This window comes from Anser brachyrhynchus (genome assembly GCF_964034855.1).
Source record: "Anser brachyrhynchus genome assembly, chromosome: 1".
Classification (NCBI taxonomy): Eukaryota; Metazoa; Chordata; class Aves; order Anseriformes; family Anatidae; genus Anser; species Anser brachyrhynchus.
In genome coordinates this window covers 156,777,549-156,805,342 of record NC_137694.1, presented here as the reverse complement: position 1 = coordinate 156,805,342, position 27,794 = coordinate 156,777,549, and the positions used below count along the sequence as shown (strand labels likewise).

General features: G+C 39.8%; 1 protein-coding gene across 1 annotated transcript in view; it reads left to right on the top strand.

Annotated features, from left to right (window-relative positions):
- The window catches only part of LOC308187761 (uncharacterized protein), a gene marked incomplete at its 5' end in the record, with an annotated part of 203,558 nt that overhangs the window by 51,200 nt on the left and 124,564 nt on the right, over positions 1-27,794 (top strand). The window contains 3 exons of the mRNA XM_080576067.1: positions 9,157-10,414; positions 10,810-10,959; positions 11,381-13,728. Of these exons, the coding sequence (XP_080432193.1) occupies positions 9,157-9,160 (4 nt within the window). The 3' untranslated portion in view covers positions 9,161-10,414; positions 10,810-10,959; positions 11,381-13,728. The remainder of the gene's footprint in view (positions 1-9,156; positions 10,415-10,809; positions 10,960-11,380; positions 13,729-27,794) is intronic.

Below are 27,794 nucleotides of genomic sequence, written 5' to 3'. Positions count from 1 at the left end.
TTGTGATTCCAAGATAAATGTAACAGGACGTATGTTTTTCCTCATGCCCCAGATCATTATTGCTGTGGATTTATTTATTTATTTATTTGGCTAAAGATTCTTAGAATACAGTCATGGGAAAACTGAGCAAATTAAGTACGTCCTTACATGACTGCCTAAAAGTGACATTGTCGTGTTATTCTCACAGTTATTTTGTGGTTATACATAGTTTTTAGAATTGTTGAAACTGGGAATACTACTGGTCATGTTGTTTCATAAAGAAGATAGCTTTATAATTTGTCCTGTTTTCTAGAATGATGTCTGAATGTTGAATCGTGTTGCAATCAGAGAAGAGTATTTTGCTGTCGCTTTCAGCTTAATTTATTGCTATTTTCCCCTGGCTCTGCTCCTTCTGTGGCTGTTCTCACTGTGGTATGGAGGTATGAATTTTTGTCTTGTGTGCTTTTTTTTTTTTTTTTTTTGCATTGAGTTATCTGAAATCTGACAGAAGCGTGGCTGCCCGAAGTCATGCTCTTCTGTTGTTATGCCCGTGTACCATTTCCAGACCGGCTCAGTTGATGTGTCAGCCTGAAAGATGATGGTACAGCCACGGGGACTGATCCCCACCTTGTGGCCTACAATATGGAAGCGCTGATCTAATATCGAGACAGCCTCTGTGGGGTAAACACCTAGAAGAGAATACCCTGTTCTTTGACAGGGAGATATCAAGAACAGAATCTTTTATACCCCAGAGGGAACTTTTCTGTGGCTCGGAAGAAAATAAAATAAACCATTTCTCTCAGGCTTCTCGCAAGAGAACCCCCCTGAGGAGACACGTAATTGGATACAAGAAACATCAGAAATTACTTTCAGCACGTGCTTGTTTTTGGCACGCCGAACTCAGTAAAAGAAAGGAAGGCAGTTTCTAAAGGCCCAGATTTTGGGTAGCCGTGGCACACGGTTCTGTGAAACTTGTTGCAGATAGGGTGTGCTTCGCCCCCTTCAGCCCCTGTGCTTCTGGAAGGGTTTCCGAGGGGGTGTGTTTTGGGAGTGGGAAGGAGCCTTCAGGTCGCGTTGCTGCCTGCTGCACGGTAGGCTGATAGCTTATTGCTGAGTCCAGGCATGACATGGAGTCCTGTGATGATCGGGGGGGGGGATCTGGGTTGTCACAGAAGTTAGCTCCAGCTCGTGTTGGAGTGCCAGCAGCTTGCAGTGACAGAAGCGCTTGGAGAGCCTCAGGGGTGCTCGTGGGTTCTCACCTGAGTGCATCGGAGCTGCTTTCAGCGGTGCCTGAGCCGCACGCTGCCCCTGCGCTGTGATCCCTGTGGTGGGGAGGCATGGAGAGAAGGCAGGTGCCTCACGACAAGGGAGCTGTGTTTTGGTAGTAAGTACAGCTGCAAGCCTGCATAAATTGATAAGGGCAATAAATTAGGTTGGGGCTACAAGGGACTTGGTGGAAAAGGGAGGAACATATAGCAGCACTTTGACTTCAGACAGATGATTAGTGTTATTTTACCCACTACCACTGCTAAATGTAAAACAAATCTGTATTTGCCAACCGTATGCCCCGCATCAAAGCCTCTTCCACAGCGTAAGAAAGCACTGCATAAAAGTGTATAATGTCTTTTAGCCTTAACAAGACATCTTGTAATTAGATTTATGTAAATGTATGATGTCTTTTAGCCTTAACAGGACATCCTGTAATTAGATTTATGTAAAAGAGAAGAAACACAGGTTTCGTCTTTTGCTGTTTGAGCAAGGTTTTCTAAACAAATGTGTCTCTCTGCCCTAAGTACCGTGCTGCTGCTAGACTAATTAATCATTTCCATGCTGGATAGGGTTCATCGGGGAATGACCTACAGCTTTGAAACTTCCTGGAGCTACTACTTGTGTACGTTGGTGAATAATTAAAACTTAAAATCAGCGTTTTCCTTCAGTTGCTGAGTTGTGTGGCTTTGATCAAACCAGCGAATGCAAACTGAGTGACTTGCAATGTTAATAATGTACTACTGCTACTTTATTGCAACATCTGTACTTGTCTGACTATAACTAGAGAGGTGCCAACACATTAACTCAATACACTTTATACCTGAAATATCAGCTTAATTAGGATCATTTATCAAAATGACACTTGTTTCATAAGGCCAAATCAAATTGATTACTGTTGTTCCTGCTGCACTTGTGCAAGCATTAAAAGCAAAGCTTTCAGAAACAAAGGTGTGTAAATATATATCTTGTATTGCATAAAAATGTACTGTTGGAGAAAGCTCAAATGTTTAGAGGTATCGATGTCTATAAAAGAAAATACAAACATTTAAGTGATTAAATAGTCCCTCTGATCATCACATCTGACTAGTTGCAGCCTTTGATATATTTGCTCTCATACAGTGGGAAGTAACAAGGAAAAGTTGTCACTGTTCCACAGTTGGGGACCTGAGAATCAGAGACCTAGGCTCAGATTTTCAAGTGTGTTTGGTTGCCTCAAGGGCTTTTGATGGCACTAGGAGCCAAGTATCTACTTATCTTCCAAGGTTCTGGATTTAAGTAACCTGAAGATCAACTGAAGTCAACCTAATTATATCATGTTTTGGGAAGGTAGTACTCAGAACAACAAAACCATTTACAATACAGATAAAATATTAATTTATTTTACAATGAAGGGTACTTTTATAGAGGGTGAATGACGGCTGTACTAGCCATATTTCTTTAAATTGAAATCTGTTTGGATCCTCTTCTAAATGCGCTATTGCAAAATGCTGTGTGCTCAAAACACATTGAATACATTTGAATAATGTTGTCTGAACATCACCTGTGACGTGACTTTCATGCCTTGAGGCCCATATGTTTAAGGTTGTGAAGTGGGAGTGATCCCATCAGCCCTCTAGTTCCCTTGGTAAGTCAGAATTTGAACTTCAAAAAGTGAGTAGGATCAGCTGGGGTTAAGTAAATGAAATAAAAACCCAGCTAACAGAAGAAAGCAGAGCACAGCCATTCTGAAGAAGTCAATGTTTCCTCTTTAAAGATGAGGAGCTCAGTGATGGGAAGGATTCAGTTTCAGAGGTGGGATTTGAGTCTCCTGACTCAAAATTTGAGGACTGTATGAAAAGAAACGTTACATGTCATCCACGTCAGCTCTGGTAAGCTCTTGAGATGAGATGTTTACAAAGTAAGCATAGGAAGAATGGCTTAGAGGAGAGGAAAGGAATGAAAGTCAGGCCCAAAATTGTTTTGCAAACTGTATCCAGCACAGTTTTCAGCACTCTACTTTTGCAGGGAATTACTGTATAGAAAGGAGTCCTGATGCTTGTCTGCCTGAAGACAGCAGATGTTAGTATTTTAGTGCTATGGATGTTTGTGACATAGTAGTGAGCTTCTGCTGGGAAGCTGAGGGCACAGTTTTAGAATTTCAAAGGAGCTTGGCAGTTTGGAGAAGTGGTCTGAAGTACGTGAGGATTCAGGATTCTGCTCTACTCCCTGCTTTAGCTGCTAACGCTAACCCCAGAAACGAAGTATGGGAATAACTCATTTATTCTTCAGTTCCTCAGAAAATGTATGAGGTTGTAGCTGAATCACAAGTTGCGTGTAATTCAGTGACGGCTCTTCCAACCCAAACCAGTCTATGATTCTGTAATTATTCTGCCCAGTTCTGGGCACCAAATCTAGGAAAGATAAGTACCGGTTAAACACGGTGCAGGATAAGAATATTCAGGGTCTGGACTATGTGACTTCCAAAGCAGAAGTGAAGAGTAGGGAAGTTTTCTCAACGGTTAGGATAACCTAAATGAGAAGCAGTGTAGAGAGTACAGAGGGGAAGAACTCCGTTTATCTGCAGTAGACCTGCAAAGAATTAACAGCAGTAAATTGCTGTAAAACTTTTTATTTTTTTTTTCTTTTAATGATTAGGAGACACTTAGCAGCATTACCAGTGAATCATCAGGATGTTTTGCCTGGAGATTTCAATTTCCAATCTCTGAGGTCCTTAAGAACGAAATACAAAACACATTTGTTAGGGCTGATAGTTTATTGTCCCTTGTAAATCTATTTATAGAATGGAAGCATAGAATGGAGGCACCTTAAAGCCCACCCAGTCCCAGCCCCCTGCCATGGGCAGGGACACCTCCCACCAGACCAGGTCACCCAAAGCCCCATCCAGCCTGGCCTGGAACACCTCCAGGGATGGGGCAGCCACAGCTTCTTTGGGCAGCCTGTGCCAGCGCCTCACCGCCCTCTGAGTAAAGAATATCTTCTGAATATCTAATCTGAATCTACCCTTTATCTGATCTTTGAATTTTATTTGACCTTCATGACCTAAAGTACTACTTTTTGGGGCCTGTGTACAGACGCTTTGGAATAAATGCTTTTTATGAAACAGTGCATAAACAATATCCTACTCACTGAAAGCAAATGAAGCAAATGTGAACCTTATTTTGGAGACTTTGAGTGTTCACATAGTTCTGCAGATTCATTTATTTTATTTCACTGGAAACTAAAATGTAGAGATTGATTATGTATTAGATTTACATGTTGGTTTTGTACCTTCACCACAGATAAATGAACTTTTCAATATAGCAAAAAGTTTTCTCTTGAAATAATGGAAAAAAAGCAAAGACCAAATACACTTTGGTGCTTAGTCTTTGTTTTACCTTGGTGACATTGCAATTTGCCAGATTTATTTTTCATACTAAAAGAAGAGAAAATTGTTGCTACATTGGTTTTCCAACTGAAATTGAAAATATGCTTTGTTCTGGCCTATTTATTTTTAATTCTTTCTCTTCAGTTCTTGTTGCCTCTAGCAAAACACCACTTCACCCTAGCAAACTATTAAAAGAAGCAATATCCATACTGCGCGTTCGGCCCATTCCATCAATGCATGAACCTGCCAGAAAAATGTCAGAAGAGACTCCAGTTCCTCTCACATCACTCTGGTGAATTACCCTGGTGACAAATTTTTCACACTGATATCTTGTTTGCCTACTTTTTTTGCTTTATTTTGGAGGAACTTATTCCTTTTGTTTGTTGCATTGCTTTTCACACGTCCAGTGGTTGAAGTGTCCCCGGCATCACTGTGTAACTGTAGACACACCGAGGTGTTAATTAAATGTGAGAATTAGGACTCTGATTCCTATTTCTTGTGGAACAGAGGGTGGCATTTTGAAGAAATACCCAGACTGACTACCTGCAACAGCCCTGGTTTGAAACTCTTCATCTGCTGTGCGAGTGCTGGAAAAGGCTGAGGGCGGTACACATCCACTTCACTTCGTGGTGGTCCTCCAGAATGCAAATGCATGGCACCAGAGGTTTAAAATAATATGCCTGCTTAAACAGAGTGGCTGAAACATGGGGAATATGCTCTCTATTTTAAAGATTCGTGCTCTTATCTAATCTGCTGTTATCGTATCATGGGACTAGAATTGGAGTACCTGAAATAGCTTGTGAGATCCTTATAGAGCTATTTGCTTAATGGATAAACAGGATAAAATCTGCAAATAAGGACTAAGATTTAGACATGTCGTTTCACAGTATTAACCCCCTGCTTATCCAAAACCCATAAAATTTGCTAGAATAGTATCAATGTGCAGTTCAGGTATGTTTCCCATACCAACCCTCTTCTGGTTATCTAATTTCCAGATCCTGAAGAATGCACGTGAGGTGACTTTTCAATGGAAAGGATTCGTGCAGGGGGCTTGAGGAATTACGTTTTTTTCTCTTAGCTCTGATGCTGTGAGGGGAATATGAACTGATAAAAAAATGTGTGGTCCGGAGTGTTCTCTTGCAATTAGTTCAAAGGTTGAAATAGTGCTAAGGAAAGAGTCTTTACCCCTTCAGATTTTACAATCATGGCTTTGGATGACTTTTTTGGAGGGGTAGTATCCAGATATTGCTTGAAGGAGCATATCATACTTAGTTGTGTTGGTATATTGTTTTGACAAGAGTGAATGGAGTAGCTTTTGATGATTTGTTTATCAACAGTTAAACACAGAAGACATTTTTTAGGTTTCCAGAAACATTTTCTAGCAAAGGCAGTTTTGGAGGATGGTCTGTAAGATGAAGACTACCTGATACATTAACTAGCAGTGTGTCATGCTTCATTATGACAAATAGCTTCCAGATCAGCCTTGCCCATTTGCTCAGCCTTTTTTCATCCTAAGAATCATGTAGAGTCTTTTGCGGAACTTTAAAAACAGAAAAGGAATTCTTCATATTAATGTGCGTAGCATAGGGGTAGTGTTAATTTTTAGTGTTAATTTCTCTTTGTGTGCATAGGTAGTATGTCAGTGGAATTCCTTTCTTGCTAAAGAAAATTTACCAGAAATCCATCTGGGGAAAAAAAGGCAGCTGCTTGCTGTACTGGTTTATCATAAAAAGAACTTTTGCCTTTCACTTTTGGGTACCGAGTGTTTTGTGTTGTTTGCAGTCGACAGTCTGCATAGTTAGAAGAGATTTTGAAAAACAGCAGTGAAAACAGTGGGCTTACCCTGAGCAATCCCAAGAAAGTTGGGGTCCCTGATTGGCAGGCAATTGTTGTTGAAATGTTTCCATGGAGCAAGACGTGTTAGCATAAGCCCTCTTCAGAGAGAGACTTCGATCAATACAAAAGAATATTTTAATCTATACAATAACTACAGTTGACTTTTTACACAGTAAATGAAATCTTTGAGAATATAAATTTGTTGTTGTTTGAAAGCAGTATAAAAAAGAACTGTGTTAACACTGCTTTTTCTGCTTGTAGTAACACGTAGCCATTGCATACACGTTGCAGAAGATGAAATAATGTGACATGAAATTTGTATAGCTTCATATTGTTTTTGGGGTTTTGGACCAGAAAATGCTTTTCTAAGACTAAGATAAGCCACCTATGAGGATGGAGAGGTCTGAATGGCTTCGTCACGGAATTTATCACTGGCAAACATTATTTATTTATTTTTAATGCATACAGCTGAAGTCCCTGCTAAACTTAGTAGTGTTATCAGTTTTCTTCATAATTCTTGGTAAATATATGCCAGAACAGGTGAAGTTACATATAATAGCAACAATATGCTACCTATAATATTGTTGTTCAGAGAAATGATTTTTAAAAGCTGTTTCCAAACTGCACAGAACTAGCGAATTTCTTCACTCTTATTACATTACAATTAGTCTTTCAATTAAAAATGTTGCTTTTAATACTTTGAAATACATTGGACTCAAGTAACTTACAACATTTGAAGTCTTTAGTTTTTTCATGTATGAAATGTAATTTATATGATGTGACAGGAGAAGTGACTATCTAATCCAAATCCTACTTTCATCCTGGATGCTGTTTGGAAGTGTTTCTTCCAAATGTGCTTGTGTTGCAGCAGCTCCATCTGATCAGTAAGTTGGCTTGTTTTGCCTGGAAAAATATGAGCAGCTAACTAGCAGTTTTGCTTAACATTTCAACCACACTTAACTATGAAAACATACTTTACTTGAAATTTTCTGAGTTTTTTATAGAAAGTTGCAAACACATAAAGAAGAACATTAATTGATCTTAATTTCTGAATCTTTCCTTTTCTCATTTCATGTCTGTCTGGTACCACTAAATATCACGTTTCCTCCCTTGCTATTGCAAGTAAACCTTGGTGCATACACAGAATGGCTATCTTCGTGGTTAACTGTATGAAGTTAAGGAGGGGCTGGAGGGAAGGGAGACCTTTTAGAATTCTAGTGTGTCAAAATAAACCCTGACCACTAAAACCTGAGTTAACAAGAATGCCATCACACCACTAGATCCTTTCCCTTGATTCCTGATGTACATTTATAACGTGCATTTTATCCTTATTCACAAGCTATGATTATTTGTCTGTCTCCCGACATTACTAAGATTGTATCTTCATTGTGGGAGGATTGTTAGGAGTACATATGAGATTTAAAAATAAAGTAAAATAAATACAATTAGATTTGTATGGCAGAGATGCTGGTTGGTATGAGAAGGGAGGTGAAACAGCAATCACTTTGTTTTAATAAATAGAAAATCAAAACAGTTTAATCATATCAAGAACATTCTGTAGTAGGAGATCTTGCAGCACGTTTACTGCAGTCTCCCATGAAAAGAAGTCGTTTCTATCATAACTAAAGTCATCATGCCTAAAGTGATAGACATCAGGATAATTCACTTCCTGAGAATGTAATTGCTGTACTAAAAATTTAAAGTGAAATTCATGTAGTAGGAAAGTAGCTATGATGACATTCATTACTGCTGTGAAAGAAAGTTCATTGGGATTTTATGCAGATGATACTTATGTGATATTATTGAAACAGTAAGAAAAAAGCTTGGTTTTAAATGGCCTCTAATTTGGAAATGACAGGCAGGAAACTTTGACCTATTCTTTTAGATCCAGTATGTGTTTCACTAGAAGAAATTGAATTGGAAACATAAGGAAATTTTTGCCGTTAACAACTGAAAAATGGAGAGAGATCAAGCTAGCTTGAAGGATGAACAGCATGTTTGCTGTTTTGTTCCTGAAGTGTGCCTGTCCAAGGCTTTGATTCTGCTCTGCAGTCTACTATCATCATTTGACCACTATGTAGCCAAAGTGACTTCAAAATCAACTTTGAAAGTAGTATGCTTAAAAAAGAAAAAGTGTGTGTAAACAGGCTTTTAAGACAACTTATTGCCACTTGAAGCAAGAAGCAAAGTTGCCAAGTAGAGCCGAGCTGAACCAAGATGTTAAGGGGTGGTGGAATTGTCTTGTGTCTCTAAAATTCTCTGACAGCCCAGAAAGAACCTCTTGAGGATTAACTCTGGGAAAGAGTTACCTCAGCCTCTGAATCTAATGAGGCAGCATTGTATCAAAAATACTTTTTTCAAAAAATGATGGGGCTTTTAAAATCTAACTGCTACTTAACCTTGTCTATATTTGCTCATAAATTGAGAAATATTTCTTGCTTTAAATAATAATATTTGTAATTGTTCCTTAATAAAGTTTAAACTGTTACACTGTCTTTGTTAAAGCTTAACTCTTTAAACTTTAACTGCTAATTAAACCATCTTTTTAGATTGTTGTTGCAGGAACAAAGTAGCTGATGGAGTTTTCTCAAGAGCCTATTAAATCTCTCTGTACTCTATTATCAGCTTTTTGGGACACCTTAGGAATGGGTGATAGTAAAAGAAAAACTGGGAACTGATTAAAAAAATGTGTTTTTGAATATTTTTAGATAAACATTTACATGCCTGTGGAGGTTTCCAGTCCCCTAGTTACAACTTGTGCTGAATTGACTGCCACCTCATAGCCACGTTAAAGGAGAGGGGAGAAGGCAACAGCAATTTGGACAGAAGCTTCTGAAAGTGCATTTGTTGCCTATAGAGGATGCTGCTGTTCTGTCAAAAGCTAACCCCCCTCAGTGTTTCATGAGCACAGAAGCACAGAATGGTTGAGGTTGGAAGGGACCTCCGAAGGTCATCTGGACAAACCTCCCTGCTCAGGAAAGGTCTCCTAGAGCACATTGCACAGAATTATATCCAGATGACTTTTGAATATCTCTGGGGAAGGAGAATCCACAGCTTCTCTGGGCATCCTGTTCCAGTGCTGAGTCACCCTCACAGCACAGAAGTTTCTCCTCATGTTCACATGGAACTTCCCATGTTTCAGTGTGTGCCCATTACCTCTCACCCTACTGCCTGGCACCACTGAGAAGAGTCTGGCCCCATCCTCTTGACATACTCCCTTCAGAAACTTACAGACATTGATCAGATCCCCCCGAGCCTTCTCTTTTCCAAGCTGAACAGTCCCAGCTCCCTTAACCTCTCCTCATATGAGAGATGCCCCAGTCCCTTCATCATTTTAATAGCTCTTTGCTGGACTCGCTCCAGGAACACCACGTCTCTCTTGTACAGGGAAGCGCAGAACTGGCCACGATTCTCCAGGTGAGGCTTAACAAGGAGTACTACCACTGATCACAACCCTCTGACACCTGCCATTCAGCCAGTTCTCAGTCCACCTTACTATCAACTCATCCAGCCCTCACTTCCTGAGCTTGCCTATGAGGATATCATGGGAGTCAGAGTCAAAAGCCTTGCTGAAGTTCAGGTAGACAACATCCACTCCCTCTCAGTTGTCCCGTCAGAGAAAGCAATCAGGCTGGGTGAACATGATTTCCCTTTGGTGAGTCCATGCTGACTACTCCTGATCACTTCCTTGTCTTCCGCATGCTTAGAGATGACCTCCAGGATGAGCTGTTCCACCACCTGTCCAGGGATGGAGGTGAGGCTGACTGGCCTGTAGTCACCTGGAACCTCCTTCTTGCCCTTTCTGAAGACTGGTGTGATATTTGCTTTCTTCCAGTCCTCAGGTACTTCTCCTGATTTTTCTCCATGGCCTTTCAAAGATGAGCGAGAGTGCCTAGCAGCAGTCTGCCAGCTCCCTCAGCACTTGTGGGTGCATCCCATAAAGGCCCATGGACTTGTGGATGTCAGGTTTGCCAAAATACTCTATAACGTGATTCTCCTTGACCAGGGGAAAGTACTCCTTTCTCCAGACTTCTGGGTCTCTTGGGTCAGGGATTCCTGAGGGCTGGCCTGGGCAGTGAAGACCAAAGCAAAAAAGGCATTCGGTATCTCTGCCTTCTCTGCATCCTCCATTACCAGGGTTCCTGATCCATTCGGTAGTGGGCTCACATTTTCCTGAGTTTTCCTTTTATTGTTGATGTATTTGAAGAAGGCCTAGCCTTTGCACTGGTACCTGTGGTCCTTGCTTTCCTTGTGTTGCTCTGAAAGGAACTCCAGCTCTTTGTAGATGTTGCCCTGTATTGTCTTAAATAAAGTTTCTCTTCACCTAAAACTCAAAATAAATAACATTGATTTATTTATAGGTGAGACCACTTACAAGGGAGTTGTACTGGACAGTTGGCAGAGAGAAGGTCACTTTACAGACTCTTGTAGGAGACTTGTAATGTGAATTTGCTTTTCTGAAGGCTGTATTGTGGACTATCAGTCTGTTCGCTTCAGTTCATGTAATCCAGGTAATGGTATAATTTGTAATGCTTAAAACATTGCAACAGTGCAAGTACCATAAGTTTCATAAGCTTCTTATATCTACTGCCCTTATCTCCTTGGCTGGGGCTTCCCTGAAGGAGACCTGTGTCATATAAACAGTCTTTCTGACTGTTGAATATCTCCAAGATAGTCAACCAAGAATTAATCAATGTCAGCATTTGAAAATAGTTGGAAAAAATGAGATTTGGATTTCCAAGATTCTCGCATTCATCTTTTTCCAAACACTTGGAAAAAAATTCTCAGCATTTGTACATGTACTGTTTCTAGTCTAGGATAATTGTAAAAAGACATTTTTCTGCTTGTTATAGCACAGTATTTCCAATGCATAGTCTTTAAAAGATGCCTTTCATTTATCTGAAATCTTCTGTTTACATTTTACGTTTACAGAAATAACTCTTGACATTACAATACTTGTGGCTGAAGTACTGTATGGAGTGAATGTGAAGATCGTACTGCAATTTCTCAGAACAAGAATATTCCTCTGTATTATTCTGTACTTGACACTAGTCTTATTATGCATAATACAGATGCGCTGAAAAAAACACAGTCGTCTTTTCCTTGCGGGTTGAGGCAGGAGTGACAGGAATACTCAAAAGGACTGATGTACAGTAGAAAGACAAAGGAGGGTTTGTATTGCATCATTAATCTTTTTTGTTAGTTTATTATTTGTGTAATTTGTACCTTTTTTGTTAGAATATGGTATAGGATTTATCCACATTTGGTTCAGAAGTTAGTTACGCACATTAAAGTTTCAGAAACGTGGACATACTGGGAAGAGTCCAAGAATGACCACAAAGATGATGAAGCACCTCTCCTGTGACGAGAGGCTGAGAGACCCCGGACTATTCAGCCAGGGGAAGAGGAGGCTCAGGGGGATCTCATCAATGTGTATAAATACCTGAAGGGAGGGTGTGAAGAAGAGGGAGCCAGGCTCTTTTCGGGGGTGCCCAGTGTCGGGACAAGAGGCAATGGGCACAGCACCAGTGCACCAGGCAGCACTTCCATGCTGTGTGGGTGTCGGAGCACTGGCACAGGTTGTCCTGAGAGGCTGTGGGGTCTCCTCCTTGGAGAGCTTCAGAAGCCACCTGGACATGGTCCTGGGCAACCCTCTCTGGGTGGCCCTGCTTGTGACCTCCAGATGCTCCTGCCAACCTCAACTGTGCTGTGATTCTGTGATTTGTATTTCACTGTTTATTGAGGAGAAAACTGCCTAAAAACTATGTCCTGTCATCTGGTGCACCATTCATCTGGTGCACCAGGAGCTGGGAGGGACGCAGCCGGGACAACTGGCCCCTGCTGGCCAGAGGGATGACCCATACCTTGTGGCGTTATGCCCAGCAATAAAACCAGGGGGGGCGGCTGCTGCTCAGGGACTGTCTGGGCATCAGTTAGCTGGTGATGAGCAATTGTGTTGTGCATCACTTGTTTTTTAATTTATTGCTTTTTTTTTTTTTACTTGTTTCCTTCTTTTTTTTTTTTTTTCCTTTCTTATTGAACTGTCCTTATCTCAGCCCATGAGTTCTTGCACTTTTCTTCTCAATTTTCTCCCCCATCCCAATTCAAGGGTAGAGACGAGTGAGCGAATGGCTTTTTGGTGTTTAGTTGTCTGCTGGGTTAAACCACAACAACAGTGCAAGTGGTAAGAAGTTCCAGTTATACCAGTTCCTAGTCTGGCGTTTCAAAAATAATCTCCCTAAATTTAAAGTTGATGATAATTAAATTTCAGATTTCTTCCATTCAGCTTTGTGAAATTAACAGCAATGTACAAATCCAAATGATTAGTCACAAAAATGAGTGTTGTTTTGTTAGCTGTTTAGCTACAAGTGAATTTTTAACTGTTTTTGGAAAATAAATTAGCTTTTATTGATTGAGACCATTTTAAATGGACTGGCTTACATCCTTCATCACGAAGTAGGAATGTTTTTGGTTTTGTCATATTTCCCGTTTCCCAGACTGTAAAACAGGTGGGTTATGAAGCTTGTGCTTCTTCTCATCTCTCTTGCCAAACATAGAAAAGTTTCATATAGCTCAGAGGTTTGCACAGTTTTGTGGTAGTTACTGCCAGCTAAACTAAGCAGACAGAATTATTTTGGGTATAGATAAGGGATTGCTGTGCATCTCCCTAGGGTATGCTTTGTTTCTGTCAGAACGCTTGTTTTCTTTTCAGGCTGGGCCATCAGAGGAATGCCAGCATTGTAGTCTGGGATAAAGGCTAGAAACTTTTTCTGACTGACTGCAAACTTTTTCTGGGGAAAATAAATGAGCAAGTAAAGATGTGCTTGAATTTATTTTTGTAACAAGTTTGGTTTCCTACCTTGACTGTTGTTTTGGAATGATACTGTAAGCTTTGTGAACACAGCACCTTTCCCCTTCCCCAACCAGCTCTCCCTTCCAGCATGCCCCGTCTTCACAGTCTCCTGCACTTAGGTGTTGCGTCTACATGTCAAGAGCAAAGGACAAACGTATCTGGAAGAGGAGAAGGACAAGAGGCCTTGGCAGGAGCAGTCTTCCGTAACAGGTGGTTGGCAGTGGGTTGCAAAATATCAGCGTGTGGAAGTTCTCATGAAGCCTGAGCAAGTTCTTCGTGGCCCTTGCAAGGCTGCATGAAGGGCTGCAGTCCAGACTCTTCCTCAGCCAGCACTGGTGATGGCAGAGGTGGAACAGAATCGACAGCAGATGGAAATTTCTGTGCTTGAAAGGATATGAAGAGTTCCAAGATGCAGAGAGCTCTAAAGGTATGACAAGTAGCAGAAAGTTTTAAAGTTTATGTATTCCTGGGCATGCCGAATGTGATCTTGTCTTCTGGCCCTGGTCATTTTAGTTCATAGAGGAGAGGTCTTAGATGCATCAGAGTGAATCTAAGGGCCAGTTTTGAACTTTTTATAAATCTAATTGAGAGCACTACGTTGTATAAATGCTTCAGTGTGCAGACATGCATACTTACGTCCAGGCTGTAGCAAGTACAATGGTGTCCAGGTCAGCACAACAAGAGATATTACATCTTAGATGAAACAAGCTAAGCGTAGTGCCTTTATACGTGATATCTCAGCCTTTGCTAGCAGCTCAAGTAGAACTTGAGTACAGGCAGTTTTATTTCAGAGGATATATTTTAAAAAAATCTCTTTTCATGATGGCACTTGAAGCAGATGTAGTGTTCCAGGGAACAGCATAGATGACTGTGAGGTAGATGAGTAGATATCAGTATCACAAGTCCATTATTTCTGATCTGTAGCTTCTGAATCATTTTATTTCAAAGTATTTGCTCCAGTTGTGTTTGGCATCAAGGCAGCACATCTGTTTGTGTTTAGGAAGGTGTGTGATATCTCCTAGCAGTCAATGTCTTGGAAGAGCTATCACGGTAATGCTACGTGGCAACCAACCATTTCTCCCATTTCTCCTAATCCTCCTCCTCTCAGTGTGGGGGAAGAGGAGGAAGAAATTTGGCCTAAGTAACAATGTCGGGGGCTTTCTGGGGGTGCTGAAAGGTTCAATACAGCAAATTAAAACTTAGTCCTCAGGTATATTTATATTGTACTGGAACCATCAAGCTTCATTTTATTTTTCCAGGTGTTTGCTTGACATTTACAGTTAACCTTTCTAAAAAACATCAGTTTCTGAAACTCATCAGGTAAATTTGGCAAGGGTACTGGTTGATAAGCCTTTGAGGAGGATAAACCTAGATGGGTCAGAAAATTTGGTTTATTTTTCCCTTCTAAAGTAAACTCTTTGTTTTGTACTGTAACAGAGGGAGCCTAAAACTTGTCTCCAGGTTTGTGTTTTGTTGTGCTCCTCACCCCATAGCTCTTCCAGAGGGAACAAATGAGACAGCGAGCAGATTACAAAGTAGCAAAGACTTCCCTTCCCTTTGTGTTTAGCTAAGCAAAGAAGATTGATTGTTTCAGAGTGTATGTCTCTGTGTGTGTACGTACAAAATCTATCATAAGTTAGTGCTTATTTTGTACAGGAGTGAAGGCTTATCTACTTTTTGAAGTAGGTTCAGTGACTGGAATGATTCTTCTGAATGTAGTTCATAAACATTAATGAGATATAGCTCACTGCTGACTGTCTTTTCAATAATTAGTCTTTCTGACAAATTGTTACGTGCTATCTTTTTTTTTTTTATGGTTCATTTCTCCCTTTGTCCTTCTTCTGCATTTGTTTGGGCGAGGATGTAAGTATCCTCGGCCTCTTCTCTAGCAAGGACAGCAGCAGGTATCTCGCAGCTTTTGGTCAGCAACTGCAGGGCACTGTGTAGTCGTATTGAAGGATTACAAGAAAAAAACACGTTTTATATATGATTTATATAATTGATTTATCTAAGAACAGTTGTCTTGCTGTTGTGGACAGGTCAGAAAGGGGATCTGCAAAGATTTTTTCTTACCTTCCAGGAGAACCATAGAGACATGCTTTCTTTTTTGTATTAAGTGGGTTGTGTTCAGAGCCAGAACATTTTCTGTTCTTTCTGTTGAAACAGGCTGCTTTGCAGTCAGGAATGCCAGAAAGAAAGGAGTAGATGTTGTCCAGTGATGAGGAAGTTTTTGGAGAAGTTTGTTTTGTTTGTATGTTTTCTTTCTTTTTCTTTCTCTTTTTATCTTCCTTCTCCTTCCTTCTCCTTTCTTTCCCTTCTTTTTCACCCATCCAGGAAGCATCTGATATAAAATGTATAAATACAGTTAAATTTGAAGAGCTTGGTGTAGAGCTCTTCACTGAGGTCCCTTCCAACCTAAACAGTTCTGTGATATGTACTGACATGAGTTACCACGTCCAGTTACTATGAAAGCAGTTTCATTAGCATTGATGTAGCAGTGCCTTGCTCAAGTATAACAGTGGTTCTTCCAGGCTGTAACTCAGAATCTCTGTTCCTGTGTGACTTGAGTGCTAACGAAAAAAAATAATCCACTTAAATCAGTTCATTGGGAGCTACACAGAGAAGGAAGGGGACTGAAACATGACCAGTACATCTCCCTGTTTTCCTGTACCCACAACCTCTTTCAGCATAAAATTTAAATAAATGTTGTCCTTTGTTCCTTTTTAAAAAAACAAACAAACAAACAAAAAAAACCCCACTTCATTCTTTGCATCCGTTTCTGCAATTCTTGTCTTCCCTTACTTTTTGTGGTGTTAAAATATTTTATTTAAACAGTGCTTGCAACATGCCTGCATTGTAATATGTGCAGAATAATATCAGAACTATTCTCCACTCAAATTTCATTGGGGTAATTTATTTTAATTTTTTATTTTTTAAATTATCAGCCTTTTTTGATAACTTTCCCTTTTAAGGGGACAGATTTCCAGCTTGCCTTTTCTGAATCAACCAGAAAAAAAAAAAGACTCTAAAAAGTAGGTTTGGATTCTTCCATTTTATTTTGCAATGTAGCAGTTCCCAAAGTTACCATGAAGATGTTCATCTTTGGCCTTCTTTTAGAAGCATCAATGCTTTGGACCTTTCCACTTCTTCCAGGTATTCAAAAATACTTTAAAAAATAAATTATATAGGAACTTGATGTGTTTGAGGACTCTGTTTTTGTCATGTGATTTGATTAATTCCAAGGGAGAGAACCCTTACAAGTATATGAAGAAATAGGCTATTAATAACTGAAAACAAAGACCAAAGTAATGAATGCTGTTAAAAGGAGCTTTCTCTTCCAAATTTTTTTATTTTAATTCAATTCTGTTCAATTCAGAAGTGGGTATAAGGCACACCTTTTTAAGAATCAAGATATTCTTAGTTCTGTTTCTCATGAAGTGACCTGTTCTCCATGATCTGTGGTCCTCCTTAGCATTTCTTTTTTTCTTGGCTGTTTGCTAGCTTGAAAGTTGAATATTGCTTTGCTATCTCAGTGTGTTAGGTATAATTTTTAGGAACAATGTAAATATCAGTTGGCAAGTGCTTTTAATATAAGTTTATCAAATAGTGCTATTTATTTGGCTATGGAAGTATATTTATTTTATTGCAAAGACAAACAGATTTTGAAGTTCCTCCTTAGCACATTTAGCCGTGGTACGTGAGGCTCATCACAGGCTAGGTAGAACTGACTGAGTTGTAGCTTCCAGTTGGAATATTTGCAGCACATCAGAAAAATACTGTCAGGATGGCAGGGGAGGGATGAACTGGGTGGTTGAGAGGGGGGAATAGATGTGCCACCTATATCTGAATAATATTTTCCTATCAGTGCAGATTTCCAAGTATAGAGAAAAACAAGCAAACAAATAAAAAGACAATTGATCAGTTAAAATCAGCTGCCTGAAGAAAATTCCATATGGATCCAATAGTGCTTAGAGAGAGTATTTGGAGGTCAGGTTGGTTAAAGACAAGGTGTTTTGCTTTATTAATTGAAAGCACTTTTAGGTTTGGGGAAATATTTAGTTCTTATAGAGAAAATACCTCCATTCTCAGCAGCATTGTCATAGCATTATTTTCAATACTTTTTAATTTTAGTAACATATTTACTCTGACTTTGAAATAATATAGGAGCTTCCCAATTCTCAGTGTATAATTGCTCTACATCTCTCCTAAATATGATAAGAGTCTCTTTTATGTATTTATACTACATTTCCATATTTTTCTCTCTTCATCTACACATGCATATTTTGTTTTTCTGGAACCTAAGTGTAGGCAGAAATAGAAAGTTGTTAACAGCTCAATATGAAAATAAAGGGGGCCTACAGGAAAGCTGGGGATGGACTCTTCATCAGGGAGTGTAGTGATAGGACAGGGAGTAATGGCTTTAAACTAGAAAAAGGGTAGATTTAGATTAGATATAAGGACAAAATTCTTCACTGTGAGGGTGGTGAGGCACTGGCACAGGGTGCCCAGGGAAGCTGTGGATGCCCCATCCCTGGAGGTGCTCAAGGCCAGGCTGGATGGGGCTTTGGGCAGCCTGGTCTGGTGGGAGGTGTCCCTGCCCATGGCAGGGCGTTGGAACTGCATGATTTTTAAAGGTCCTTTCCAACCCAAACTAATCAACGATTCTATGAAATTTAATAAAGTTTCCTTTGCTTATTTTTAAAATGTTAGTCATCTAATTTACGGCTGGATAAACTGTCAAGCTGAACACTTAATATTGGTCAAACCATTACTTATTGTTGTAAGTAATTGGTTATTGGTATGTGTATATTGGTATAAGTAATAGGTTATTGGTATGTGTACTCTTTCAGCACAGAAATGTTTAGTAACTTGAAAATGATCAATCTTCAAAACAGCAGCTCGATTAGCTCCCTTAGAGCACTGGGTATGGTATGAGATTACTAAAAAGCTATGCAAAGTTATTGAACATAAAGCTTTATTAAAAATAAAATATTATTTGTGACTGGAGCTTATGAACCAAGGAATCCAAGTTAGGGCCTTATCATATGGCCTTGGGGCAGAGAAGAAAAGTGACTGCAGTAAGTTTAAAAAGTGTAAGTGATGTGAAGGGGTGCGGAGTTCCAGGTGCGCGTGGAGTCCTGCAGAGTCGTTTTTGCAGCTGCATTGCAGTAAGGTTGGATTTCAGCTGGCCATCAACTTTGTTTCTGAATGTGAGGCAGAAGGTCAGTTTTCAGCCTACCTTCAAATATTTTAGAGCAATCTTTTTATAAAAGCACTGAAGCTATTGACTACTGTAATCTTACTTTTGTTGAGGAGTCAAACCTGGTAGTCTGTGCAGGATATTTCTTATTAATTCACCAAACTAGTCGAAGTTTGGGGACTGTGTCAGTGGTTAACAATGTAGTGACTAACTGGTGAAAGTTCTGCTGGCATAAGCTCATTTAAATAAAATACTAATATCTTTGAAGAAAGAAAGAAAAAAATCTCTGCATCTGAAGGTGCTGATGATTAAGGACTTTGTCATGCTTGGAGTAATTGCTTTAATTAGCTATTAAACAGGCTTCAGGGTCAATGTGAGAACAGGTTTCTCTCTTTCATTTGATTTAGTAGGAGCAGTTAATGATTTTGTTTTTATTATCTTTACTCTCTTCTTTAGAATTATTTACTTAGCACATGGAAGGCAACAGATATTTGCTATTATAAAATCAATTTCATGCCTGACTAGGCTATCTCTTCCACCTCTGTCATTACTCTTGGTGCTTGGGGTGTTATCTTGGGCTTATTTGTGTTTATACAACTAGATGGCAGTGGGCCTTTCCAATAATTATTTGGGGATTTTGGACCCTGCATCAACAAACAAAAAGTGTTCAAAATAAAGAGTTTTTAAGTATGCTTGTACATGACTGTCCCATTCCTTCATTCTAGAAAAATATGACTACTTAATTTTGTGTATCATTAAACACGTAAAGCACATAAATACTAAAAAATGTCAGCTGACTTTCCCTTTAAATGGAAGAAAAATCTCAATAAGAACTGTAAAATGTATATATAGATAGATACTCCCATTTTATTCTGGTAATTAAGATTTCTATGTACATTCTGCAAAATAAGATTAGACAACTAAAATGTTGACAATTAGTATTTACCACATTCCATACATTCCCAATATAAGCCCACCATGATCATATTTTTTTTTGTTTTGCATTAACAAATCTAGTAATAATTTAATATATTATGTAACAGCTTTTGACTCAAAAAGGACTTCTCAAAGAGCATGTAGAGTTAGCTGTCAGAATATTTCTTCATTGGGTGTTTTTTTTGTTGTTGTTTTTGGTTTTTTTTGAATGTCTGCTATCTATAACTTAAAAGATTGTGATATGCAAAGAGAAAAATTTGAAATAGTTCAGAAACAAAGATCACATACACAGGTTCCCACAGTGATGAGCTGTGTTGGTATGTGGTTTTGGTGAGCTTGTCTCAACTCAGTTCAGCAGTATTCAGATCAATACCCTAAATGACATGGTTTTTAGCTGTGATCCTCAAATTTTAGGTTACCTGGCAAAATGTGGTAGAAAAGTAGTGATTTTTTTTTTTTCTCCCACTTAGGTAAAGTCCATGTTTTGGTATCCGGGAATTGTTTTCTTTGTCTTCCCAATGGTGTCAAGAACCATCTTGGTGAAAGAGTGGATTCCTGCTCTGTTACATTCTTCTCCCTAGTTTAGCAGCCATAGATCCTTTCTTTTTCACTTTTTCTGTGAAATACCAACATTGCCAATGATTTCCACTAAAAAAAAAAAAAAGGAAGAATTGTGCAACCTGAGCACCCGTGGGTACACCTGCAGAGCTTAGTGCTGTAGCGGGCAGACTGCCCCAGAGAGCAGTGAAATGGGGATGGACAGTACCCTCCAGCTCTCCCTCTTGCCAGATGCTTGCCCTCCCTGTGCTGTGCAGCGGTGTCTGAACTTGGCGTGCATTGGGCAAGGGAGATCCTGTGGCAGTGCAGAGAGTGCCAAGCCACTGCCCTTGAGATTTGTGATCTCTCCCTTGAACAAAAAAAAACACCACCACATTGTGCTAAAAAGGGTAAAGGGGAACATGGGTGGGCCAGGACAGGATGACAGTCCACATATAAACCTTGGTCTTATTTCTGCAGGCAGTTATAATCACAAGCTAACACCTCTTCTCTGAGATCTCTCATTTCTCATGCCTTTCGGGACTGTCACCAGAACTAAGATGCTGAGTCTGTCCAAGTGAACGGACTGCTTTATAAATTTTCATGGCTGCTTCTCTTGTGCGCTGTGCAGATCATCAAAGCTCCTAAAGTGGACCTGAGAAAAATACCGCTTCTTGCAAGGAATTGAAATAACTTTATTATTTATTTATAACAATAACTTCATTATTGTTAACTTAATTACTTACCTTTTTACATATGTAGGTGTGCATGCACACGCATGCATAAATGCACATGCATGTTGTGGAAAAGGGGCAGTAGGATCAGATACCAATTGCCTAATGTTCTACCAAGTACACCTTGCTTTTTATGTTTCTCTTTTGGAGAATTACCTATTAAGCATTAAATGGAAATACTTGAAATTAAATAGAGATTTGAGATTAAAAAAAAATAATATGAAGACAAAAGAGATCAGCGTTCTAGTGACTGTTACTGGGCTCTCCAAATTCAGCCTGCTGCTTTGGGTATCGTGGGACGCAGCCAAAGAGCGGCAGTCATATAGAGCCGAGAGGCAGCAGGACCTGAGTGTTATGGAGTTGCCTTGTATAAGCCTTGGAGATGATGGACGTTTAATAAAGGCCCCTGGATTTTATTACTGTTTTACTCTTGGGCTTGCAACGTGCTGTTTGCCTTTGGTTGGGGAGCTCTGTTTGTGCAAGAGGCTCTGCTTCACTGGTCTGCATGTTGTGGCTGGAAGGCTGGGAGGAGACGGTGGTCTGAGGCTTTTGAGGCAGAGAACCAACTGTGAAGGCAAGTTTAGTTTGATCACTCTTGTCGTGCTAACCTTGCACAATGGTGGCTATTGCGGTGAAGGCTTTTCTTGTCTTAGGTCGAGTGCTTAACACAAAAGATGGTTTTAGGGGTTGGGTAACACTTTGGAGTCTCTCTCTACTGTTATTTTCAGAACAAATTGGGGCCAGGGAGTACTTTTAAAATTAGACTTCTATGTTTTTTGCATAGGAATAAATGATTCCTTTGCTCAGGAACTCTGTTCTAGGACCTGTTGATGGGTGTTCAGCCTGTTTTCCTTGGAGTGCTGGTGGTCATGCAGCTTCCCCTTGCTATCAGTACATTTGCACTTTTAAAAAAGCATGTGGCACTGGAAGAAATCCTGGTTTCTGTGCTTATTAATAGTGAGAAGTAATTAAGTTTCTGGGTTTTATTCAGTGATTAGTTATTTTGACAGTGAAATGGCAATGGAGATTCTATCCTATTGATTTTTTTCTTTTTTTTTTTTAAGACAATGACTTGAGTTATAAGATGTAATTTCACCCTAGCTGAGTAATAGCATCCCATGTCTGTGTTTCCACACTAGTCAGCTGTTGAGGAGTAGGACTGAAATAGCAACACAGCTCCATTGTCAGTTCTTCATTGTCTGGGACAAAGTCTGGAACACAACAAAAGAGATTGGAAAAATCCAAATTATTTGCCTATGTAAGATGTCACGGAAATATAGCAAGGAAAATCTGAGCATTCAGTGTATGCCATTATTAAATTGTGGCTGCACGCCACTGAAAGTGGTTTCTGCAGAAGAAAGCTGTCCCTGCTGTGCACCTCAGTGTGCTGGGCTGCTGAACGTTCAGCCCCCTTGTCCTTGTCCCACTGTGGGACTGGTACATCGATAAGGGATGGCTTGCTGCTATACAGCACTGGTCTGCAAAGTAGAGAGTGCACGCTCCCTGGCATGTGCAAGGCAATTGGTTGGGTGCAGGAAGAAAATGTTTTTTTTTTTCCTTTTTTTTTTTCTATTAATTAATAAAATAATATAGCGTTTATTTAATCTTTATTTCATCCTTTTTTGTCTAATTATTTTTTGTGTATGTTAATGTATGGCATAATGTATCAGTATAGTATATAATTTAGAAGTACATATATTAGGGGTCGTGCTCAAAATTTTATTATTCATAGGGGAGTATGGTCAAAAAAAGGTTTTCTTTAAAGGCCACTTCCCCTACCTTAGGAATAGTATCATATCTTAATGAGCTTTTGCAGTTACGTTGGGTGATGCTGCTGTTTGTAAGACTGGCATAAGTTTTTAATTTATAACCTTAGCTTGTGCATTGGACAAGATTTCTGCTAGCTCTGACCAGTGCAACTAAGAATCAAGTCTCCCATAAAGGCAGTGGGGAGGAAACATGCTCCCCTGGCTGAGGGGTGGGCCAGGAGCTTAACTTCCAGTTTTCTCCATTGAAAGCTGCCAGGCGAAGGAGAAATGACTGCATAGACTCCCTGTGGATACATAGTTGTGGATGCCCCATCCCTGGAGGTGCTCAAGGCCAGGCTGGATGGGGCCTGGGACAACCTGGTCTGGTGGGAGGTGTCCCTGCCCATGGCAGGGGGCTGGAACTGGGTGGGCTTTAAGGTCCCTTCCAACGCAAACCATTCTGTGATTCTATCATGACTATTTCTTTCAGGCCAATATGGTATTGAATTGATGTATGCATGTGTGGTTAGCCCATCTCTTCAGGATTTTGCTGCACTTGAATGGTCCAGGGGTGAGACCTGGAGTGTTTCATGACAGAAACATTCCTATAACATTATGCTAAAATGTGATGCATGCTTGTAGTGCTATGTCAGATTGCTTGCATCATAGTGGTGAGCTACTCTTCTGTAGTATGCGTGCTTCTGCCCTTACAGTATGTTGTACTTAGGTTCCCTTCTGGGAAAAGGATGTACTTTGCAAGTCTTTAAAAGAGCAGTTATGGTTAAAGACTTAAACACTAGAATTGATTTCTGCTCAGTAGCATGTCTCATATAGACTGTTAATCATAGGGACAAAGTCATCCTGGGTGGACTTCTCCAGACCTCCTGAATGTACCATCTCCTGGTAAAACTTGTGTTACCTAAATGTGAAGATAAGTAGACTAGAACAATAGTAGCAATGTGTTTGTTTTGTTTATTAACATATTGATTTTAACAGGATTCCCTTAAGTTCCTGCCATCCTTTTCTCTGAGATTTCACTAACTCATTTGGTTGTTGAAGTCAGAAGCAAACTGTCTTTTTACCTTGTGTGCCAGGTTGTATTGTCAACGTCTTTACTTAAAGATATCTTGTGCCGCACCTCGGGTACTGTATCCAGTTTTGGGCCCCTCAGTTCAAGAAGGACATTGAGGCCCTGGAGCGTGTCCAGAGAAGGGCTACGAAGCTGGTGAAGGGCCTGGAGCACAAGTCCTGTGAGGAGCAGCTGAGGGAACTGGGGTGGTTTGGTCTGGAGAAGAGGAGGCTCAGGGGAGACCTTATTGCTCTCTGCAGCTACCTGAAAGGAAGGTGTGGGGAGCTGGGGGTCAGCCTCTTCTCACAGGTAACTAGTGATAGGACTAGAGTTTATGGTTTAGTGGGTGACATTGGTGGTAGAGGAACGGTTAGACCAGATGATCTTGGAGATCTTTTCCGACCTTAATGATTCTATGACTTGATGATTCTATGATTAAGTGATCATTTTGCAAGTAGTTGTAGAACCTTTATAAAGATTAATGAAATATTTTAACATGCCGTGCTAATTTAACATGTGTTGGGGCTTTTACATGTTTTTCACTGGTAAGCTTTTTATCATGTATCCAGTATTAATGAAATTTGATGGTGGATTACATATTACCTGTAATTGGCAAAAGCAGAATTTAGAAAGCGCTTAACTGTTGTAACACTTGATTTGAACTGTTGTCAATTGTGCCTTGTATCCTTTCATATTTGGTAGAAGCTCATTCCTTTATTCCAACCCTTTGTGCTACTACTCTTTACTATGGCTATTTATTCCTGCCTTTTTGTTATCCTCAAAAGTTAAGATGTATGTAACTTTTATCACACTGGTTTCTTTTGGTATAGTTCAATGCTTTGTCTTCAGTGTGAACTGAGTAGCTGGCAGTGTTTCTCTAAAAGTTTTGAAAGAATGCTACTTGTGTGTATTATTAGATAAAAAGAACAGAACCGAACACATGATCAGTTACCTTTTAAGATGGTGTATTTCGAAGAGAATCAGGTCAGTAAAAACTGGTGTCAAGAAAAACCATTTTCCTGTGACTTATTTTTTATCTAAAAAGAGTTTCTAGGGAGACATTCTGGGTAAAATGATACCTCTCTTCACTATTCTTTTTTCTTTCCTCACTCTTCACACAGTACTGTGCTGTTTTAGCTCTTCTTAGGAACAAGTTAAAGCTGGTAGTCTGTGGGATTTGCTCTGTCTGTAGAATTAAATTAAACTTTTTAAAAATAAAGTTAAAGTAGAGAGTGGTGACATAAGCAACAGGTAATCCCCATGCTCAAATCAGAATTAAATTGGTTTTAGTACCTCCATAAAATCTTTGCATGAAGAAACTACACCAAATTGAATACATTAATCAGTATTGCAAGGGTGTTGAAAGTCTTGTGCATTTTTCAGATGGGTTAGGTTAATCTGGCTGGTGATGGAGATGACTCAGTCCAAAAAGCTTATTCGTTTGCTATCCTTGATCCCACTTTCTAGACCATCTAAGTAAATTCCATGTATAGATCTTTACCATGTTGTATAGCACATGCTCTTATTTTAAGCAAATGGTTACAAAATATGCAAACAATGTATGTGTAGTATACATGGACTGAAGCTAAATACAGAAATCTTTGTGAGAAGTTGATTAATATGTTTAACAGCTGTATCTGACTAATTTTGTGACAAATACTGCATTAGTGCTAGGGACTCTGTCCATAAAGTTGTTTGTGTATTTTGTGAATACCATGGAGTAGGTGACTAACGGAGTGTATTTGACACAAAGTGTGTACTAACAAGGTACAACACCGTGAAATGGTGTGCGTCAACAGAGCCTTCAAGTTATATTAATGTATATATGAAGCATTTGGCATGAAACTGATGTTATCGTAGAACATGTTGGAAGGCAGTGTTTTCTGAAATCCTACTGAGGCCACAGTATCAGAGTACTCTCACTATACAGGCCACTTTTCAGAGGCCTGATAAAAGTCCTGTGTTAACTCTGGCTCAATGTGTGTGTGTGGCTTCTCCCTTTTTGAGCTTGGCAACCACCACTTTCATCTGCGTATGCACTGGTGTACTCACTACGTATGGGCACGCATCAGTGCACACCCACAGTCACCTCCATTCGAATGGAGGGAGCTATCTCTGGGGCTGTGCTTGGAGCACCGCTAGCCAGCGTAGCTGGTGGGTGTCTTCTCTGTCATGGTCATCCTTGCTGAGGCTCTTCCTGCTCAGTCTTAAAGAGGCATCCCCTGACGTTTCCAACAGTCCTAAACTGCAGCAGACGTGTCTTTACATTATTCCCACTTTCGTGGCGTGCTTCAGCTTGTGGCTGTCAGTGTTGCAAGTGTTGGAAGTTCTCTGGCAATCGAGGACTTACAGGCATAAAGAACGGCTTAAACTGCTCTAAACAATTCTTATTCCCCCTTCCATTGCACCAGCAGCACTTCTTGCAGCCTAACATTAGTACTGAAGCTGTTTGCAGCCTTGGAGAAATAATTCATACCTTGCTGTGTGGATGTGAGTGGGAGTGGTAGCCGTGAAGATGAAGAGGATATTTTAACAGCGTAGGTGTCCTGTTAGAAAGTGCTGTGGTCCTATGGTCTGGTAAAGTAAGCTTCAGCATGTTGATAAGTTCTGTCATTCCGGTCAAATGTCATGATGCTTGCTTAGTAATTAGAGACAGCTGCCGTTGTAGAGGAGAGGTTAGGTTCCTTCCCTTTCAAGTCAAATCAAAGGATAAGGTGATCCCTCTTGATTACAGGGGATTGGCGGATGCAGTTATATCTTTCTGTCCAACACCTGCTGTAGCACTGGCAGCAGCTAAAAGAATGGTCGGGTGTGATGTACCCAGTTCTGTCTTGGGACTTAAATGCTTCACAAAGTTTCTTGTTCTTTAGGCTGCCTTCAAAATATTGAAAGGCTCTAAATCGACACAAGCTGCGTTGTGATACAGTTTCTTGGATTGATTTTCTAAGCAGAAAAATATAATCTCCAGGACTGAATATGTACATTACTATCTAGCCAGGCGTGATTAGGAACCATCAAAACATGTTCTAGATACTATTATACCATGTCTGAGTAGTGATCCTGAGGGCTAAAGAAAAGTGGCAAAAAAATCTAGCAGCTGAAAATAGAGAGGTTTGCTTAACATGCTCTATATGCAACATTGTGGGTGACATTGGTAGGAGGGTGATGGTTGGACCAGATGACCTTGAAGGTCTTTTCCAACCTTAATGATTCTATGATTGTATGCACAACCAACATAATAGAAAGCTTTTTTTTCCATTAAATGGAATGGATATATTTGTATGTCTACATGTATAGTAAGTTAGGCAAACATCTTCTATCTTCTAATCAAAGATTTCAGTGTACACAGTTGATGAACAGCTAAGAGATTATATAGATATTCTCATAAGTGTCACTGATCTGAGTATGTTAAGAATGCATATACAAGTCTATATTGCACAGCTATGAGAATGGTTCTCCTACCTCCTGTAAGTCCAAATATTGCTTAAAGATAAAATGCTCCTATTTGTCCTAGTAGGAATTTGTTTGAATTCTAACCTCCCTAAACATATTTATTAAAGGAAATGCAGGGTGTTGGCATTGTTGCAATTTTGAATGTAATTACTTTCTCTGTCTTTTTGTGCAGATTAATTTCTGAAGGTATCCTGTAAAAATAAGTGGAGTTTCTTGGAATATTAACATGGCACTCAACAGTTATCCTGCAGATCTCGGGGTGGTAAACAATCTGTATTCTCCAACAGCTTCACTATATGGCTTAATTTTTCCAGCATGTTTTCAGAACATGTGTTTTCATAAGACTGAGCTCTTCATTCATTCTTCTACTCTTAAGTGCCATGCAGAGAGCCTGATTTACTCTTCAAATTTTCTTCTTCAACTCATTTTTTTATTGGAGAGAAACTGTTAGCTTCTTTAAACAATGGAAATTAGTGTGAATTCTGTTACGGGTCTTGTTCAGATCTTGGGTCTTGTTCTTGAAAGTATTGCTTTGTTGATCCTCTTAGTAGATAAGGGAATGGCTGTGGACGTTGTCTATCTGGATTTTAATAAAGCGTTTGGCACTGTTTCCCACAGTGTTCTCCTGGAGAAACTGGCTTCTCCTGGCTTGGACGGGTGTACAGCTCGCTGGGTGAAGAACTGGCTGGATGCCGGGCTCAAAGAGTCACAGTGCACGGGAGTTGGTCACCAGTTGGTCAGTCCAGTTGGCAGTTGGTCCCCAGTGGTGTTCTCCAGGGCTTGGTACTGGCACCACTTTTGTTTTAACATTTTTAT